Raw genomic sequence first — 18,763 nt, forward strand, 5'->3', positions numbered from 1 at the left:
AAAAAAACAAGTTGAACAAAGCTCAAGTGGCTTGCCTTTGGAGATCCAAAATGAAAAAGAAGACGAATGGGACGCGTAGCAAGGAAAAGAGGACGAGACACACACATACACACACACACACATGAAGAGGGAGGAGTAAATGACTTCGCGAAACTAAAAAGGATAAAAGTAGACAACAAACTATCCAAAATTCTAAAAAATACACAAATCCCCTTTTTCGTTTCCAGTGCAAAGCCTTCATTAAGACCAACACTTACGGGATAGGTAGGGGGAAGAATAACTTGGGGAGGAACGAAGTTAGGGAGGCTTTAGCAAGGAAAAGAGAGGTAATAAAAGAGGGGGGGGAGGTGTGGAGACAAATTTGTGTGTGTGTGTGGGAGAGAGAGAGAGAGAGAGAGAGAGAGAGAGAGAGAGAGATGAATCATAACTACGAGATTGGGATTACTTAAAAGTTCCCACGACTTTATTCTCCATTATGCCTTCATTCTCATCCTCAATAACTTGTGAAGAACATGTCTACGTCACTTGTGCATTACACCTTCATAGTTCTTCTTCCATGGCTTGAATGAATCCTAAGAGGTAGAACCAAGATTGTGGGGAGGTGTCTCAACGTGCCGGGTAGCAGCGCGACCGAGAGACGAGGAGGGTCGGAGCATAAGGCCATCCAAGAAGAGGCCTCCCTTCCAATATAACCGTTCAATCTCAAGCATGGCAACTGTAATCTCTATTTCCCTTGCATTCCCTTTATTATTGTGGTCACCTTCTACATTGAACTGTCCTGCATCCAACTCAACCCACTTCACATCCCCTTCCTCCTCATCCTTCTCTTCAAACACCGGCTTCTCGCTCCTCTCAAAACACCCCTCCTCACAAAGCTTCCTCTCACTCGCCACCACTTCTCCTTCTGATGTCTGCACACTCACTTTCACCGGTGCTGTCTCCCAACCGCTTGGCCCCATCCTCAGCAACGGCATCCTCCGCCCTCTCATTCCCAGTCGTAGCCTTGGCGTTTCCGCCTCCCCTTCCATATCCTCTCTAGCCATTTGCATTCGGAATGATACTGTATACTTCCCGGGTCGTAGCATCTCCCTGAACGTGCCATGTACTGCGAACCAGCACACCCTATCCAAATATGCCACCTCCCGGAACCTGCCTCAAACATACATGAAAGTATTACGGCGCTGCTCAAATTCTTATCGACCACCGTCTGCCAAACAATATGCCGGCGACTCACCATGCGCCCTTGCGAGGAAGCCATTTCCAGTATTGTGGGCTGCTTCCCCAGGTGATTTGTAAAGCTCGTGCCGACAACATGTAGCACTCGGCCCCAGTGGCACGATCGAGCCAATACCGCTGCAGACAGTGTAAGAAATTCATTCAGTGGAGTCCCATCTCGCCGATTAAGACCCTTCGGATCGTCAGCGCTTGATCCTCGCTTCCAGTGCCCCATCACAGAAAGGACGGCCAGAAGAAAAGAAGGTTTACAACAAAACGAAACAAAAGGGCGGCCGGAAGAACAAGCCTGGTTTATCCTTAACTGTCTAACCTTAACCATTTCACAGAGCAAGAAGATAAGTTGGTACCTCGGTGCCATCGCGGAACGAAATGGAGCGAGCTAGACGAAAGAAAAGCTCTTTTTTGGAGCAATTCTGCAAGGAAGAGCTGTCCTCGGACTCCAGATGACGACGGCAAGAGAGGCGAGACAAAAATTTCCCCCAGACTAAATCGGATTCGGCAGCTGCAAGGAAGATGTGGTTCACCGATGCGAGTCTACAAACGGTGCGGGGTTCGGTAAAGGAAAGGATGCGGGAAACGGCCCATTCTGACTGGGTGATCTCGTGCTGAGGAGTGCGAGGAGAAGTGGGAGAGCCATCTGTGCTCGACGAAGAACCCATGCTAGGGAGCAGCAAAAGACGGAGAAGAATAAAAACAAACGCTCTTGGCAGGAGTGTAACCCACGCCTAAGCAACTTTCCGAAACAAGGTGAAATTTTTCAGTGGGCCTGCCCTTCGGAATTGATATAAGGCAGTGTGTTGATTTAAAGTGATGTCTTTGTATGCAAGTAGATTGTTGTGAGCCCTTTGCCGGTCAAGAACATGTTGCACCAGTTCATGAAGTCTTGCAACCGTGTCATTTGTGCGGAGGAGTGGTTCATGTCAATGTTGAAATTGCCTAGTGCATATCTTGTTGCAGATTGTGGAATGATCTGCATGAGATTGTGCATTGATCCTAGTATGGAGTCAAGTTTTGATTTGGGTGATTTGTATGTGTTAAGTATTCCAAATGTTTCCTCTCCACTGGTTTCGAACATAGTGAGTTGGATCTGGCTCTTGTCAATCTCGATGTGACTCTCTTGGATTAGTTTCAAATCTAGTTTGTAGAAAGTAGCAATGCCCACGCCGTCGTGTCTGCAGACATCTAAAAGCGGAGGAAATGAAATTGTATTCGCAGTAGTCGTTCTGGACTCTTGCACGCATAGTATAGCTATTTTTGCTAGGATACCCGAGTTTGGAAATGTCTTTTGCATGATGAATGAGGGATTTTTGTGTTGAGTGTTAGAACTAGTGAATTCGTGTTATCTGTGTTGGAGATATCATTCTTTTCGAATGGCCACCAGCGCGTGTCTCTTAGTCTTGATATTTCTTCTGTAACTAAAGGGGCAACTTTGATGTGCTTGTGCTCTAGCTTTGATAGAAGGAAGAGGTTGGAGGGTTCGCGTACATGCGATAGTGCAGTGTAAACTAGTTCGTGCGCATGTATTTCTTTTGGGTCAAATGCGACTGACTGCATTGTAAGTCCTTGTGATCGGTGCATTGTTCTTGCTGCAGTAGGTTGTAGGGGGAATTGTTTCCTAGATATCGTGTTGAAGTGGTTCTTTCCAACTTGGAACTTGCGGACGACTTGTAGGATTGGTGTCTAGTGTCTCGGAGTGTCATCCTTGTATAGATGTCGATTCTCTAACCGTGATCTTAATCCAGAGTGTGGTTCATTGAAGAGCATCCAAATGATGTGTGGCTTGGCAGCTATGTTACTGTCCATGAACACCCCATCCGCACCATTAACAATCCCGTCTGTGACATCAAAGTTACATGAACAAATTTCTATAATCATTCCCCTTTTTAAGCGTAGTTCGCAATGAAGCCCACGTGTCTGTCACATGTTTATTGGCACTCTGACAGATTTACTACAAGTTTTGTGCTTTATGTCTTTCGCGAGTAGGATGTGAGGTTCTATTTGCAAGATGTTGAAAACGTAGTCGTTGTGGGTGTCCTTGGTAGCATTAGTGTAGAAAAGGTGAGGTATGAAGTGCTTTTCTTGTGGGCTTTTAAGGTGCTCATTGTTAAGGAATTTGATGTCAGCATCTGATTGGCATCCTGTCCTTATCTTGTTGAATAATGCGAGGAAGCATCCGTCTTTCTGGCACATGGGTTTGCGTAGCTCGTAGTAATGGAGCATGCTCCCCCAGAAGGAGCCTAGCATGGTCGATGGTGTGGCTTTGTCATCGAATATCCATGAATCCTTGGTCGGGCTTGCTTGGTATAGGACTCCATATAGTAGAACATCGACTCCACCAAAAGGTTGATCGTGGTTGTGCTTTATTTCTCTCATGCGGGAGTCTGCAGCCGCGAAAGTGTTGAGGCCAACCAGGGATATCTCGTCAATAACCAGTAGCTGCACCTCCTTGAACGCCTCTGAAAGCTGTTGCAATTTATCCCTTGAAATCAAGATAGCTGCAGCTTTGTAGGATTTTGATAAAATTTTTGACACTCAATAAGGCTACTAATTCCTTGGTGAGGAATAGCTTCATAGAAAGACATAATGTCAGAGGTACACACAGAGAAGATATGTTTTGGTAAATTAATCAGGAAGTCATATTGGTTGTGAATAATCCAATATGCATAGGTACGAACATGAGTAAAAATCCAAATATCTTTATGAAGTCTTTCAGTATACTCCTGGATTCCACAATCAAGAGCTTTAAGCAGCTTAGTGATGAGATCAGTAATAATGGGCAACAAGCAATTATGGGCATTAGTAAGCCATCTAAAAGCATTTTTATGTACTTTATAAGTACCCGTAAGATAGGGGAAAGTAGGTTTGGCACGGAGAGTAATGTCATAAGATAACGAATAAATTGCTACACTTTTAGAGATTTCTTTTTCTGTTGCAGTGGTCAAAGAGAAGAGAATTCAAGAGACATAAGTCTCTGTTTGGCAGCAGCAAGTTTTATTAACTTTTTTCACAAGAAGTTTGGGATTTGAGAGGATTTATCTAAACCAGGAATATAGAGGTGGTGAGTAAGAAACTCCACTTTGTCCATGATGTTTTGGTCATAGAACCAAGGTTTTTTAATCAAACCTATGATTAGGAAAGATGGATTTAAAGTCTCAAAGGACTATTTCCTAGATGAAATTCTCATGGTCTAAAGTTGTATTAATGCACATCCAAATTTCCAATTACAAAGTTTGGACCACACGAAACATAATTTCATTGTTGATAACTAGATACAGATTCACTAGAATAGAGGGAATAAGGCCCCTTATCATAAAGTCTTTACACAACAAGGGGTCTGTTAATAAAACATGGGACCCAAAGTCATCAAAGTCTTGTAAAGATGGTTTAAATCTTTTAGAGTTAGCGCAAATGCAAGATAATGATTCTGCTGGAAAATTGCAAAAAGTATCCAAAGGTTTGTAGAATGTCACCGCAATATTCTTTGGATATTTCCAACCAAAGCTGATATTAAACATGGAAAAGGTTTTCTTATTAAGCTTTACTCCTTTACGAAAGATTTATCAATTGAATGTGAATTAATTGTATGACACAAGCTTGATCGAAGGATAGTTGGGAGATTTGTGTGTGTGTTTAGATTTATAAATCCCATCAATAAATGACCCCACACAATTAATTCCATTAATTGGATAAATTGTTATAATTGAGACAATGACAAATTATATAAGAATCCTACGTTGAGAGGTGTAGCAATTTTAGAGTTTACAAAAATATCAATAAATTTGAGAGTTTACAAAAGTATCAACAAATTTGAGAATTTATAATAATATTGTGTTTGATAAAGGAACACAATAATAGCACAAAGTGTCGAATCCATCTGGGCGTCCAGGTTTCGAGGTCAAGGTCCACACCCACGAGTGAAAACAATTGAATGATTTTATCAAGGGGGGTAATCCACACCCTTCTCAAGATTCCTTTATTTTATGTTTAATAAATAACTTAAAAGAGGGGGGTATTCCACACCCTCAATAGAGACATTCCAAGGATCAGTACCAAAAGTCGATAATCCATGCTTTTATCTACATAAATGAGTTAATAATTAATCAATTGCTTGCGTTTAAATAAATTTTGTTGAAAGAAGTACTAGATTAAGGGTCATTAGGTAAGCTATTAAGTTTGACTTCCAAGCGAAGGATTTCTTATGAGTCCAAATGCAAAGCAAAACCACTATAGTGAAAATTGAAACGAAATAAAATTAAACCCATTTTACGAGGCAAGGGGGTAGAAGGATTTAGGCACAATAAACCAATAAGAAACCTTTTAAAAGAATCAATAATACAAAAAATACGTAAATTAAAGGAGGATATATGAGAGAGAGAGAGAGAGAGAGAGAGAGAGAGAGAGAGAGATTTTAAATGTAGAAGGAGGAATAAATAGAGTGTGATGGAAAGAAATGCACACACACACACACACACACACACACACACACATATATATATATATATATATATATAAGTAAGTAAAAATATATAAGTATACAATATATATATACACAGATAAGCATAACAGTTGACGTCAGGTAGACAAGCTGACAACCAGAGAACATGTAAGTGGAGTGTTTAAATTACACACACACACACACACACACACACACACACACATAGAGAGGCGCATATATAAAAATCGGTACAACAATAGAATGGTACAAGTAAAGATGAACAAATATATATATTTTTATACGTGATGAAGAGGTAGAGTTTTTCCAAAGCACATGAAGAACTAGCAACTTAGAAGAAGGAATAAGAGAAGTAGGAGCTGAGCAAGGATGGGAGATGAAGATTTGAGTGGAATTAATGGGAAGAGAGTGTGAGCAGATGCAAAGAAATGGAGCTAAATAGAGAAGTAGAAGGCACAAAATAATGAAAGCAAGGGATGGTGTGGTGGGGTGGCTAAGTAGTAAGGAAGGTTGGTTAGGTAAGAAGGGATCTTAGAGCACGATTTGATTAGGGGTAAAAACAGGGTAAGGCAGTAAGGTGATAATTAGGTAGTCAATTAATAGGAGTGCGGTGGGGGGTTATGGGTCACAGATTATTATAGAGCAATAGAGGACTAAATTAAAGTAATTATTTAAAAATGAGTGTGGGTAAAAATTTTTTGGCCAATCACTTATATATAAGCAAAGAAAAAGAAAGAGAAAAATAAATAAAGAAATATAAATAGCAAAATAATTCATAAAAAGGGGTAACTTATTAGTAGGGGGGACAATAAGTATTATAAAAAAAGGGGGAAGAAAATAAAAATGTTTATGTAAGAAAAATGTTTAAGTTAATATAGATTAAAAAGGCAGAATTAGATGTGAGGCGATGCATCTAACTATTTAAGAAAAAATTATAAATGAGGTTAGTAATGAATTTAATACTAATTTATAGCTTAAAAATCGTGTAAGAGGGGAGGAAATGATGTATAAGAAAAGGGAGGGGGAAATGGTTAGTTAAAAGTCAAAAAAAGTAAAAATGAATTATAATAAAAAATGAAAAGGGGAGTTTTAGTTATTAATAAAAATGAGAATATTAAAGGAGGTTGGGGGGGTATTAACTAAGGGTTAAATAGTACTTAAAATGTAAATATTGAGGAGAGGGAAAAAAACAAGTTGAACAAAGCTCAAGTGGCTTGCCTTTGGAGATCCAAAATGAAAAAGAAGACGAATGGGACGCGTAGCAAGGAAAAGAGGACGAGACACACACACACACACACACACACACACACACACACACACGAAGAGGGAGGAGTAAATGACTTAACGAAACTAAAAAGGATAAAAGTAGACAACAAACTATCCAAAATTCTAAAAAATACACAAATCCCCTTTTTCGTTTCTAGTGCAAAGCCTTCATTAAGACCTGCACTTACGAGGTAGGTAGGGGGAAGAATAACTCGGTGAGGAACGAAGTTAGGGAGGGTAATAAAAGAGGGGGGGGGGGAGGTGTGGAGACAAATTTGTGTCTGTGTGTGTGTGTGGGAGAGAGAGAGAGAGAGAGAGAGAGAGATGAATCATAACTACGAGATTGGGATTACTTAAAAGTTACCACGACTTCATTCTCCATTATGCCTTCATTCTCACCCTCAATAACTTGTGAAGAACAAGTCTACATCACTTGTGCATTACACCTTCATAGTTCTTCTTCCATGGCTTGAATGAATCCTAAGAGGTAGAAGCAAGATTGTGGGGTGGTGTCGCAAAGTGCCGGGTAGCAGCGCGACCGAGAGACGAGGAGGGTCGGAGCATAAGGCCATCCAAGAAGAGGCCTCCCTTCCAATATAACCGTTCAATCTCAAGCATGGCAACTGTAATCTCTATTTCCCTTGCATTCCCTTTATTATTGTGGTCACCTTCTACATTGAACTGTCCTGCATCCAACTCAACCCACTTCACATCCCCTTCCTCCTCATCCTTCTCTTCAAACACCGGCTTCTCGCTCCTCTCAAAACACCCCTCCTCACAAAGCTTCCTCTCACTCGCCACCACTTCTCCTTCTGATGTCTGCACACTCACTTTCACCGGTGCTGTCTCCCAACCGCTTGGCCGCCCTCTCATTCCCAGTCGTAGACTTGGCGTTTCCGCCTCCCCTTCCATATCCTCTCTAGCCATTTGCATTCGGAATGATACTGTATACTTCCCGGGTCGTAGCATCTCCCTGAACGTGCCATGTACTGCGAACCAGCACACCCTATCCAAATATGCCACCTCCCGGAACCTGCCTCAAACATACATGAAAGTATTACGGCGCTGCTCAAATTCTTATCGACCACCGTCTGCCAAACAATATGCCGGCGACTCACCATGCGCCCTTGCGAGGAAGCCATTTCCAGTATTGTGGGCTGCTTCCCCAGGCGATTTGTAAAGCTCGTGCCGACAACATGTAGCACTCGGCCCCAGTGGCACGATCGAGCCAATACCGCTGCAGACAGTGTAAGAAATTCATTCAGTGGAGTCCGATCTCGCCGATTATGACCCTTCGGATTGTCAGCGCTTGATCCTCGCTTCCAGTGCCCCATCAGAGAAAGGACGGCCAGAAGAAAAGAAGGTTTACAACAAAACGAAACAAAAGGGTTGCCGGAAGAACAAGCCTGGTTTATCCTTAACTGTCTAACCTTAACCATTTCACAGAGCAAGAAGATAAGTTGGTACCTCGGTGCCATCGCGGAACGAAATGGAGCGAGCTAGACGAAAGAAAAGCTCTTTTTTGGAGCAATTCTGCAAGGAAGAGCTGTCCTCGGACTCCAGATGACGACGGCAAGAGAGGCGAGACAAAAGTTTCCCCCAGACTAAATCGGATTCGGAAGCTGCAAGGAAGATGTGGTTCACCGATGCGAGTCTACAAACGGTGGGGGGATTGGTAAAGGAAAGGATGCGGGAAACGGCCCATTCTGACTGGGTGATCTCGTGCTGAGGAGTGGGAGGAGAAGTGGGAGAGCCATCTCTGCTCGACAAAGAACGCATGCTAGGGAGCTGCAAAACAGGGAGAAAAGGCTCTTGGTAGGAGATCTATTCTCGTATAACTCCGCCTAAGCTGACAATTCAACTTTCCGAAAAAAGTATGCAGGGCAGTAGAACGTCCCTATGACAGGCCTTTGAAGTCAATGAAAGAACTTACGATTGGTTCTCTACACGAACCCCCTTTCTCACACACAACTGGATGTCGAACACGTCTCTCCCTTCTAGAGTGCCTTCCACCCCCTCCTTTCTTCGACAACGTGCGCATGTCTCCTTTTTTTCCATGTTAGGGGTAGGTGCACTCTTGGGACAAGCAAGCCCAAGACGTCGTTTTCGTTTTGGCAGTCGTTTTGCATGCTTTTGGCCTAACCTATGTGGAGAATTAGTATTATTTCGCATGTTTCCTCTCGAGATTTCAAAACCCAAAAATTTGGTGTATTTCTTTTCTGAGACGCATGTTATTCGCACTTTTATTCATGCATTTCTTTTGCTATTGGTTTGGAAGTGCATGTTTTTAGCATGCCAAATCGGGGATTTTTGCCTTGCTGCATCTTGCCATAGACTTCTTGTTTTTTCAGAAAATTCGTTCTGCATGTTAAGTCCCTTGTGTTCAGCCATGACTTGTGGATTGAGTTTTGCCAGCTCAAAATTTTAAGAAGGGTTTTTGTTCCATGTTTTGATGTTTAGTCTTCTGTTGCCTAACATCATGTCTTGTTCCATATGTGTTTCATGTGCCATAATGTGTTTTGTGGCATGTCTTTTGTGTTACGAGTCTTGTTGCATGTGTGTTTCATGTTACGGTTGCTTGCATTGGATGTGCCATATGGTCTTTTGTGCTATGTCTTACTGCACATGTGTTGCAAGAGTTATTGCATGCGTGGTCCATGTTGTGGTTGCTTACGAAGGGTAATTCTCATCAATTCTAGGTTTGTAGAGAGTCTTTGATCTTAGAAGTGTACGTGGCAAACCTTTCTTGTGAGTGCATCAATTCTTGATCGCTTGTTTGACATGCTTTTGGGCTTGAAGCATAACCCTTGATCGCATGCGAACAAGGGTGTGCTCCAAGCCCAAGTGCATGTTGACAACGCTCTCGAGAATTGTGTCGTTTGCAATATGAAGCCTGACAAGACAAGGAGATCCAGAAGCCTACAGGTCGTGTGAGTGCCACAATTCCTTGTCGCTTGTTTGAATTGCTTCTGTGCTTGAAGCATAACCCTTGATCACATGCGAACAAGGATGGTGCAACAAGCGTAGCTACATGTTGGCAGCGATGGGAAATTAAGACTCTTGCAAAATGATGATTGACAAAGGAGGAGATCCATAGACCTGGAGGTTTGGAATGCAGTTCATTGAAGATAAGTATTCGCACTCCAGTAGGGTAAGCAAAGTCAATGGATTGACAAATTTAGCCATCTAGATGATTACATGTTCTAACGCATAAAGATAGACATGCCACAACATATGATGCAAAAGAAAGGGTGCATCCAAGTACGTAGTTGCAAATTTGGGGTAACATGAGCAATTACAAAGTAGGACTATCTTTGTTCATAGGACTAGCTGCCAGCATGCAAAGCTGGCAAATTGGGGCCTTTACATAAGGGAGATGAAAAGCTGCAATGTTCCCAATCCCCAAACCAGCTGGCAGTGTGTAAAATTGGAAAAATTGGGGCCTTTACATAAGGGAGTTGCAAAGTTGCAACGTCCCCAGTCCCTAACCAACTGGCAGCATGCAACAAAATTACAGCAAAGCCTGTACAATTATGGACTTCTGCACAACCTATTCATTGTATGTGGCCTTCGAGTCAACCCCCCCTCCTTGCATGGATACATACCCTTCATGTTCCATGGATCCGTGTACATGGCTCTAGTCCCCGTAAGCCCATGGGTCGAAAGTGTGAAAATGAGCCTATGGACTTGAGCTAAGACCATGGAACTAGATTGCCTCGACCCACTCACAGCTCCTTCTCCACAAGGGGAGAGGCCATAGCAACTCAAGCTTTCTGATCCCACTGTCATCGTAGTGTTTCGAGGGCATTTGTAGTTCGTCTTAGGAAATGCCCCCCTGTATATCTCATATCCAAATGGCACCCTTCTGCCTAGAACTATGACTATTTGCAACACCATTTGCAAAGCAAGGATGAGCTGTTGGGAGGCTTGAACGCCTGAGTTGTCCCATCATGTGGAGCAACTGCATCCGCTCAGACTTTCTCTTGCAACTCCCTAAAAACTTCTGCCCTCACTCGGGCTTCAATTTCTGCCTTGCTTTCTCGCTTCCTCTTTTGGGCCTCCCCTTTTTACCCTTTCTTGTTTGCAGCTAGCTTTTGCGGCAGCTCATGCCAATATCTTTTTCTCTGCTTCTTGCTTCTTTTGTGTTCTCTCCCTCTCCACCTCCTCTTTCTTCTCAACTCAAAGTTTTAAATATCTGTGGCTCCGAGAAGTTCTTTTGAGTCAATATCTGTGGCTCCGAGAAGTCTATGTATGGTTTTTCCTTCCGTGGCAATGGCCTCCAAATTGTCTCCCTTGGCATGGGAAGAAACATTGTGAATTCTTCAGCTACACCCCCATTAGAGGGACTGGATCATTGCCCTCTTCATAGTAAGACATTTCTTCGACACCATCATCAGACAGGTCCATAACAAATTGTGGCCCTTCCTCCATGAAGGTTCTAGGCCATCCTCTCCATCCTCATTGTCTTCAATACAATCTAGAATTGAGGAAGGAACCATTGAAGGCATCTGTGAGTCCATTCAAAACATTATCACCACCTTGACCTTCCTCACCATCCGCATTGCCCCTAACATTTGCGAACTTTCCAACAATTGTCTCTTGTGACAAAATATGAAGAGGGGAGAGGAGAAGAGTGGAGATGAGGAGAGAGGGCACAGCTAGAGAGCACACAACAAATGACTAACTGTACACTAGATTTAGTTGAAAATGTAGAATATATTAGCTAGTGGGTGGTGGCTTTCAGTTATGGACACTCTCATAAAAGACTCTACATTGATGTAGATATTTTCTTGAGATGGTAGATACTTCTACAGCGACTTTTGGGATATGAAGAGATGCAGTGTTGGGTGCCCAGACTCCAGAGAATGGTTCCTATGTATTTATAATGTTACGTTTTTGGGTTGGGCATGATATTTGTCATTTGTATTTTTTTTCTCTGTTGTATGTTCTGTTGTCATCATGTCCCCAATGGTTATCAATTGTGAGAGTCCTCTAGGTGTCGGGATGGGTTCATTATGTATGATAGTCTATGAGTGAATACACATCAAATGCTTGCATGGTAAGGGTGTGCATAAAGGTCGTATTTTGGGGCAATTAACGCTTGGGTGTGTGATTTGGGGGAAATGTCTTAAGAGTGGTAAAATGTGTCTGATGGGGTGGCAAATTATGCTGAGGTGGCTAGATTGATTGGGAAGGCATCCTGCTCATGCAAAGGTGGCTACGTAGGAAGGAATGGGGAGTTTCTGGAGGCCGATGGATCACATGAAGAGGAAGAGAGAATTTTCTGAAGGGAAAGGAGGACTCACGTAACTATGAAGAAGTATCTCTTAGAGGAGGGGGAGAGGACAACCGTAGCTTTGATGGAGGTGGGTCGTCATGTGTGAGGAGGAGAGCTCTGTGAGCAAAGGCATGCTATGGAGTTGGGAGCTTTGAGAAGGAGATGGAGTCTTTGTTGGAAGCTTGAACACGATTGTGATGCGGGTGTTACGTGAGCTTAGAAGCTAGAGAGAGGAGTCCAAGTAATCGATCATGGAAGCATCTCTCGGGGGGTCTGGAAGGAACTTGGTGATGACGGGAGTGCACTGTGAGCAATAGGAGAGGCCGTGGCAGTTGTTTGAGGTGGGAGCTTGGGCCCTAGCTTTTGCTGTAGGTGCTGATTGGAGTGGCATCACTACTATATGGGCTAAGTGTTTTGTGAGCAAAAGAGAGACACAAATGATGGGAATGATTGCACAAGGACATAGATGGTCGTCGCGAGTCCTATTTCACCCTTTGTAAGTGAGCTGCAGCTTTGGAGAGAGTTATGGAATGCTGGTGTAGGCGACGAGGAGAGAAGTGGTGGATTGAATTTGAAGTAGTTGTGGTGGTGGTGGGCTTCCCTTTTCTGGCGTTGCTCTCTGGTGGGCTATAGTTTTGGAGGGAGCTTCATGAAGGAGTGTGGCTGGACGACCGTGCGATTTGGAAGCTTGGTAGAGTCGTAATTGTGGCATCTCTACTCGGGGGATGCTGCCTTAGAGGGAATCGTGAGATAGAGACAGAGTCTATGAGCTTGCTGGAGGGATCTACACTGCACTTGGAGGGCTCTTGGAAGAGAAGGCTGGACGACCACAGGAGAGGCTCGTAGATGAGAGGTGGTGCATAAGTGAAAGGTAGAGTGCCCATCAAGTGATAGGAAGACGTATGTGACAGGGTTTGGATCTCCAATTGGATGGTTGGCACAAATGGCCGACTCTAGGTTCTCGGAGATGATGAGCTTAGTGGTGTAGGTGGTGCTAACTGAAGTCCTGTAGAGTCTTGGCTGCGTGTTGATAGTGCAGTTGAAGGAGAGGATCTTGGGTGACAGTCCGTGAACTGAGCATGGCTACCACCCAGAAAGGACTGTTGGTGGCGTGAGCTGTGGCAAGGAGGGTGCTCTATGAGCAGGAGAGATACTATAAGGCAAATATGATTACATGAAGGAGAAGCGTGATGGAGTTGTTGTATGAACACCAAGAGCTAGTCGAATTGTTAGTGAGCTCACGGGGCTGTTCTACAATATATGTTGCTGCAAGAAGTCTGGAGTAGTCTCCTGCAGACTGGGTGACTTCATAAAGGGTCTCCTTGCTGAGATGCAAGGGTGTTTTATGTGCCCAGGGTGCTTTGAATCCTTTCGACCTGCTTGTTAGTATATTTGTGTGTTCTCAAGTGAAGAACTGCATGAAGAAGTGAAGTTAACTGATGGTTGAGGAACTGTAGAGTTGCATATAATCTACTACAGGATGGCGAATTGTACTTGGATGTTTGAGTGGTCCTCCGACGGGTTTTGAGGCTATATAGAAAGGCGGCTTGGAGACTTTTGCTATCTGTAGCCTTGTGGAAGATGCCATGTGCAGGTTGAATTGAATTTGGATTTTCCAAGACTGTTTGGAAAGCTTTTTTAAAGTGGTTTACTATTTTCAATGCTCCAAGAGTAGGAGGTTGGGTTCTGATAGATATGAGTTGAATGTAGAGGTGTGCAGAGACAGGGATATTGAATGAATGTATTTTACCTTTTGATGGTGTTGTTCACTTGCTTTAAATGTGGATGAGGTTGGCTATGAAGGTGGACTAGGCTCTACTGATTTTGTCCATCCATGTTTTGGTGCCTCCACAGAGGAGTTCACTTCAATTTAGAAGATTTAAAGAGCAGATTTTCTGAGCTATGTTACAAGCAATGGGGAGGAATCTGCACATGAGAGTAATTCACTATGAGTGGTGCAGAGAGTGTGCTCATAGGAAGGACAAATGCATTGAAGTCCAGTTACATGTGATCCGACTCTGTGCCAGAGTGCAGAGAGCTCTGAAAGTGTTTGCCTGCAAGAAAAATAATGCTCTTCGGATGCAGAGTGAGCTTCTTCAGTAGTGTGTTTGCTTTGTTGCTTTCCAGCTTTGTTGTGGTTGAGATAGGCAAGGGTGTGGCAGTTGTAGGATTGTGAGGATAGCACAGGACTTTCCAAAGTTCTGGGGGATGCCATATGAGAATGCAGTAAGGTTCCTGGAAAAGATGGAATTTACAGCACTCATGAAAGATAGGGCAACCCTTGACATGTTGTTTTAGATCATGAATTATTGCTTGTAGGGAGATGCAAAAGCATGGTTGCAGACTCAAATTGCTACCTTTAGGATTGCCCATCCTCAGTATCAAAATCTGGAGTATACAATGGTGAGAGAAGCCTTCCTTGCATGGTTTGCACAAGCTAGGAGCCCTAATGAACTTTAGAAAGAGCTATGTAAAGTGAGATAGGAGGAAGAGCAAGATGTGAATAAGTATCTAATTCAGTTTGGCAGATTATGGAGTTTATGGTGTGAAGCTCTTGTTCCAGAGATACCACCTCAGATGATCAAGTGTGATTGTTTTATAGTTGGCCTGAAGCATACACTTAGATTGAAAGTGGAGCTAAAGAATCTGGATAGTTTTGAGGATGCTGTCAGAGTGGCTAGGGAAGGAATGTAAAGTTTTGGACTACCAGTTAGATTCATAGGGTCCTCTTGCATGCCAAGTTGCCTCAGTCTCTTGACTTTCCATTCCTTCTCCCTAGCCACACTAACAGCATCCTCAAAACTATCCAGATTCTTCAGCTCCACATTCAATCTAACTGTAGGCTTTAGGCCAGCTATAAAATGATCATCTGCCTCATGCCTCACTTTACATAGCTCTTTCCAAACTTCATTAGGGCTCCTGGCTTGTGCAAACCATGTAAGGAAGGCTGCTCTCACCATTGTATACTCTGGATTTTGCTATTGAGGATGACCAATCCTGAAGGTAGCAATTTGAGTTTATAGCCATGCTTTTGCATCTCCTTGCAAGCAATAATTCATTATCTGAAACAAAATCTTAGGGGTTGCCCTATCTTTCATGAGTGCTGTAAATTCCATCTTTTCCAAGAGCCTTACTGCATTCTCATATACGGCATCCCCCAGTTTTTTGGAAAGCCCTGTTCACAATCCTACAACTACCACACCTTGGCCTATCTCAACCACAACAAAACTGGAAAGCAAGAAAGCAAACACACTACTGAAGAAGCTCACTCTGCATCCGAAGAGCATTCTCTTTCTTGCAGGCAAGCACTTTGAGAGCTCTCTACACTCTAGGATCAAACGTAGTTGGACTTCAATGCATATGTCCTTCCTGTGACCACACTCTCCGCACCACTCACAGTGAATTACTCTGATACGCGGATTCCTCCCCATTGCTTGTAACACAGCTCTAAACATCTCCTCTTTCAATCTTGTAAACTTAAGTGAACTCCTCCATGTAGGCACCAAAACCTGGATGGATAAAATTAGTAGAGCCTAGTTTGCCTTCACAGCCACCCTCCTCCATATTTAAAGCAAGTGAACAACACCATCAGAAGGTAAAATGCATTCATTAAATATGCTTGTCTCTACACACCTCTACATTCAACTCATATCTGTCAAAACCCAGCAGCCTACTCTTGGAGCATTGAAAACAGTAAATCACTTTAAAAAAGCTTTCCAAACACTTTTGGAAAATCCAAATTCAAGTCAACCTACACATTGCATCTTCCACAAGTCTACAGATAGCAAAAGTCTCCAAGCCGCCTTTCTATATAGCCTCAAAACCAGTCAGAGGACCACTCAAACATCCAAGTACAATTCGCCATCCCTAACAAGCAAGTCGAAAGGATTCAAAGCACTCTGGGCGCATAAAACACCCTTGCATCTCAGCTTGCCCAATCTGTTAGAGACTCTACTCTAGACTTCTTGTAGCAACATATATTGTAGAACAGCCCCGTGAGCTCAGCAACAGTTTGACCAGCTCTTGCTTTCCATACAACAACTCCATCATCACCCTTCTCCTTCATGCAATCATATTTTCCTTATAGTATCTCTCTTGCTCATAGAGCACCCTCCTTGCCATAGCTCACGTCACCAACAGTCCTTCCTAGGTGGTAGCCATGCTCAACTCACAGACTCTGTCGCCCAAGATCCTCTCCTTCAACCACACTATCAACACACAACCAAGCATTCCATAACTCTCTCCAAAGCTGCAGCTCCTCACAACGGGTGAAATAGCACTCGCAACAACCATCTCTATCCTTGCGCAATCATTCCCATCATCTGTGTCTCTCTTTTCCTCATAGAACACTTAGCCCATATATTTGTAATTCCACATCAATCAAGACCTATAGCAAAAGCCAGGGCCCACCAAGCTCCCACCTCAAGAAACTGCCACGGCCTCTCCTACTTCTCACAATGCAGTCCCGTCATCACCAAGGTCCTTCTAGACCCCCCGAGAGATGCTTCCATGATCGATTACTTAGACTTCTCTCTCTGGCTTCTAAGCTCACGTAACACCCGCATCACAATCATCTTCAGGCTTCCTATAGAACCTCCATCTTCTTTTCAAAGCTCCCAACTCCATAGCATGCCTTTGCTCACAGAGCTCTCCTCCTCACACATGATGACCCACCTCCATCAAAGCTACGGTTCTCCTCTCCCCCTCCTCTGAGAAATCCCCCCCCCCTTAGTAGTTACGTGAGTCCTCCTTTCCCTTTAGAAAATTCTCTCCTCTTCACATGATCCATCGGCCTCCAAAAACTTCCCATTCCTTCCTACGTAGCCACCTTTGCATGAGCAAGATGCCTTCCCAATCAATGCAGCCACCTTAGCATAATTTGCCATCTCATAAGTGACATTTTACCACTCTTAAGACATTCCAGGTGTGCAAAATAATAGGAGAGATGCACAGGTTGGGAGTGAAGGAAATTCAGCTGGAATAGGTAGAGGATGGGGATACATGAGCAATGTGAAGTGCTGGAATTGTGGAGAGTGGGGACATATTATCCCTCATTGTGATAAACCAGCAAGAGTAGGTGGAGAAGTTTATCTTGTAATGCAGAAGACAAATGATAGGTCGAGACTTTAATGTGGAAGTGAAGGATTTGAATCAGCCCTCTACCAGTGGAGTCAAATGGGAAGATAAAGGAAAAGGGAAGGCAATAAGCTTGATTAGGGTAGAGACTATTCTGGAGATCATGCCAGTGGCAAAGAGAACAAGGAGTGCAACATAAGAAAATGGACCCTCTACAAAAGAAGGGAAGCATGTGTAGTTTGATCTTAGCCCTCAGTCTCCTAAAAAGAAGAGTCAAAAAAGAAGAGTCAAAGGCCCAAGAAACATTATAAAACTTCAGATTTGCATATGGGTCAAGGTTAGGAGGAATACACACTAATGAATGATTTGATGGGGAGGCCCAAAGCTCAAGAGAGAATGGAAAAAGTTGGCTAATCCCAGGAAAAGTAATGAGCAGGAACCTACAAGAGGACTAGAGATGGAGTTGATGTCCGTAGAAGATCTTCCAAATTTATGTCCCGTAGTGGATGCATGGTGTGGAGGTATGAGTGTTGGAGAGGCATATGTTGATGGCCCAGTGCACAGAAAAGTGTCATGACTCAGGCATGTATGGAGAGACTGGGGCTAAAATTGAATGCACATTCAGATTTTAGGTTCCGATTGTGGCAAACCATGTGAAGGTGAAGTGTTTGGGTATATGCATGGGAGTAGTAGTGGATGCTTTCAGAGTATCATGTTGCATTAATTGCCACATTATGCCTACTGGTTTGGAAGCATACACACTGATTTTGGGCATACCTTTGCTCAGACAGGTGGGAGCAATACAAAACTGGAAGATGGGTACAATTACAATGCATAATAAGAAGGGAAAGGCCAAGAAATTTGATATGAGTAGTAGATGGGAAATAGAAGAAGAACCAGAAGAAACAAGCATGGAAGAGGAGTCAAACAATGAGACAGAAGAAGAAAGTACTACATATAAGGAGGAGGGGCAAGTATCATTTCTATTGAGAGAGTCTGATGCATATGAATTGCAGGCAGCAGAGATACAAGAAGCTAAGGAGGAGAGTAAGCTTGAAGACATGGATAACTTGATGCAACCCCCACCTTCCCAGACAGAGAGAGGAGATATTGCTATCCATGCAGAATTCTAGTTTGGAAGAAGTGGAGAAGGAGTATATGAAGGTCATCCATCAATTTCCAAAGATGTTTATTACCTCACATGAAGAGATCAGGGGTTTCAAATGTGAGCCAATGCACATTGAGCTAAAAGAAGGTAGCACGCCTGTTTTTCAAAAGTTGAGGATGCACATAGAGATTTTGCATGTGCTAAGAGAGGAGTTAAATAACTTGCATAAGGCTGGGCTGATAGATCCAGTGGAGCATTCCAATTGGGGCAGTCCAGTGGTAATCATTCCTAAGCACACAGGAGGATGGGATTATGTATTGATTACAAACCTCTCAATGCAGTGACA

At 43.2% G+C, this 18,763-nt stretch overlaps 1 protein-coding gene across 1 annotated transcript; it reads right to left on the bottom strand.

The window, feature by feature from the left end:
• Positions 1-419: 419 nt before the first annotated feature.
• LOC147899449 (uncharacterized) lies at positions 420-8,824 on the bottom strand. The gene is made up of 6 exons (XM_087377728.1): positions 8,423-8,824; positions 8,074-8,192; positions 7,443-7,988; positions 1,584-1,896; positions 1,235-1,353; positions 420-1,149 (listed from the first exon to the last, which is right to left on the bottom strand). Exons 1-6 carry the CDS (start codon positions 8,732-8,734, stop codon positions 573-575), a joined length of 1,986 nt encoding a protein of 661 aa, XP_087233854.1. The 5' UTR covers positions 8,735-8,824; the 3' UTR covers positions 420-572.
• Between the last annotated feature and the right edge of the window lie 9,939 nt (positions 8,825-18,763).

Source organism: Dipteris shenzhenensis, chromosome 8 (assembly GCF_047967505.1).
Source record: "Dipteris shenzhenensis isolate YYH24624 ecotype China chromosome 8, Dip_SZ_1.0, whole genome shotgun sequence".
Lineage (NCBI taxonomy): Eukaryota > Viridiplantae > Streptophyta > Polypodiopsida > Gleicheniales > Dipteridaceae > Dipteris > Dipteris shenzhenensis.

Bases quoted from the DNA above. Each gene is read 5' to 3' on its own strand.
- LOC147899449 (XM_087377728.1), bottom strand. From the start codon at position 8,734: ATGCGTTCTTTGTCGAGCAGAGATGGCTCTCCCACTTCTCCTCCCACT. The intron at 8,193-8,422 runs GTACCAACTTAT...CACTGTCTGCAG, and splicing joins CGTTCCGCGATGGCACCGAG to CGGTATTGGCTCGATCGTGC. The intron at 1,150-1,234 runs GTGAGTCGCCGG...TGTTTGAGGCAG, and splicing joins CTTCCTCGCAAGGGCGCATG to GTTCCGGGAGGTGGCATATT.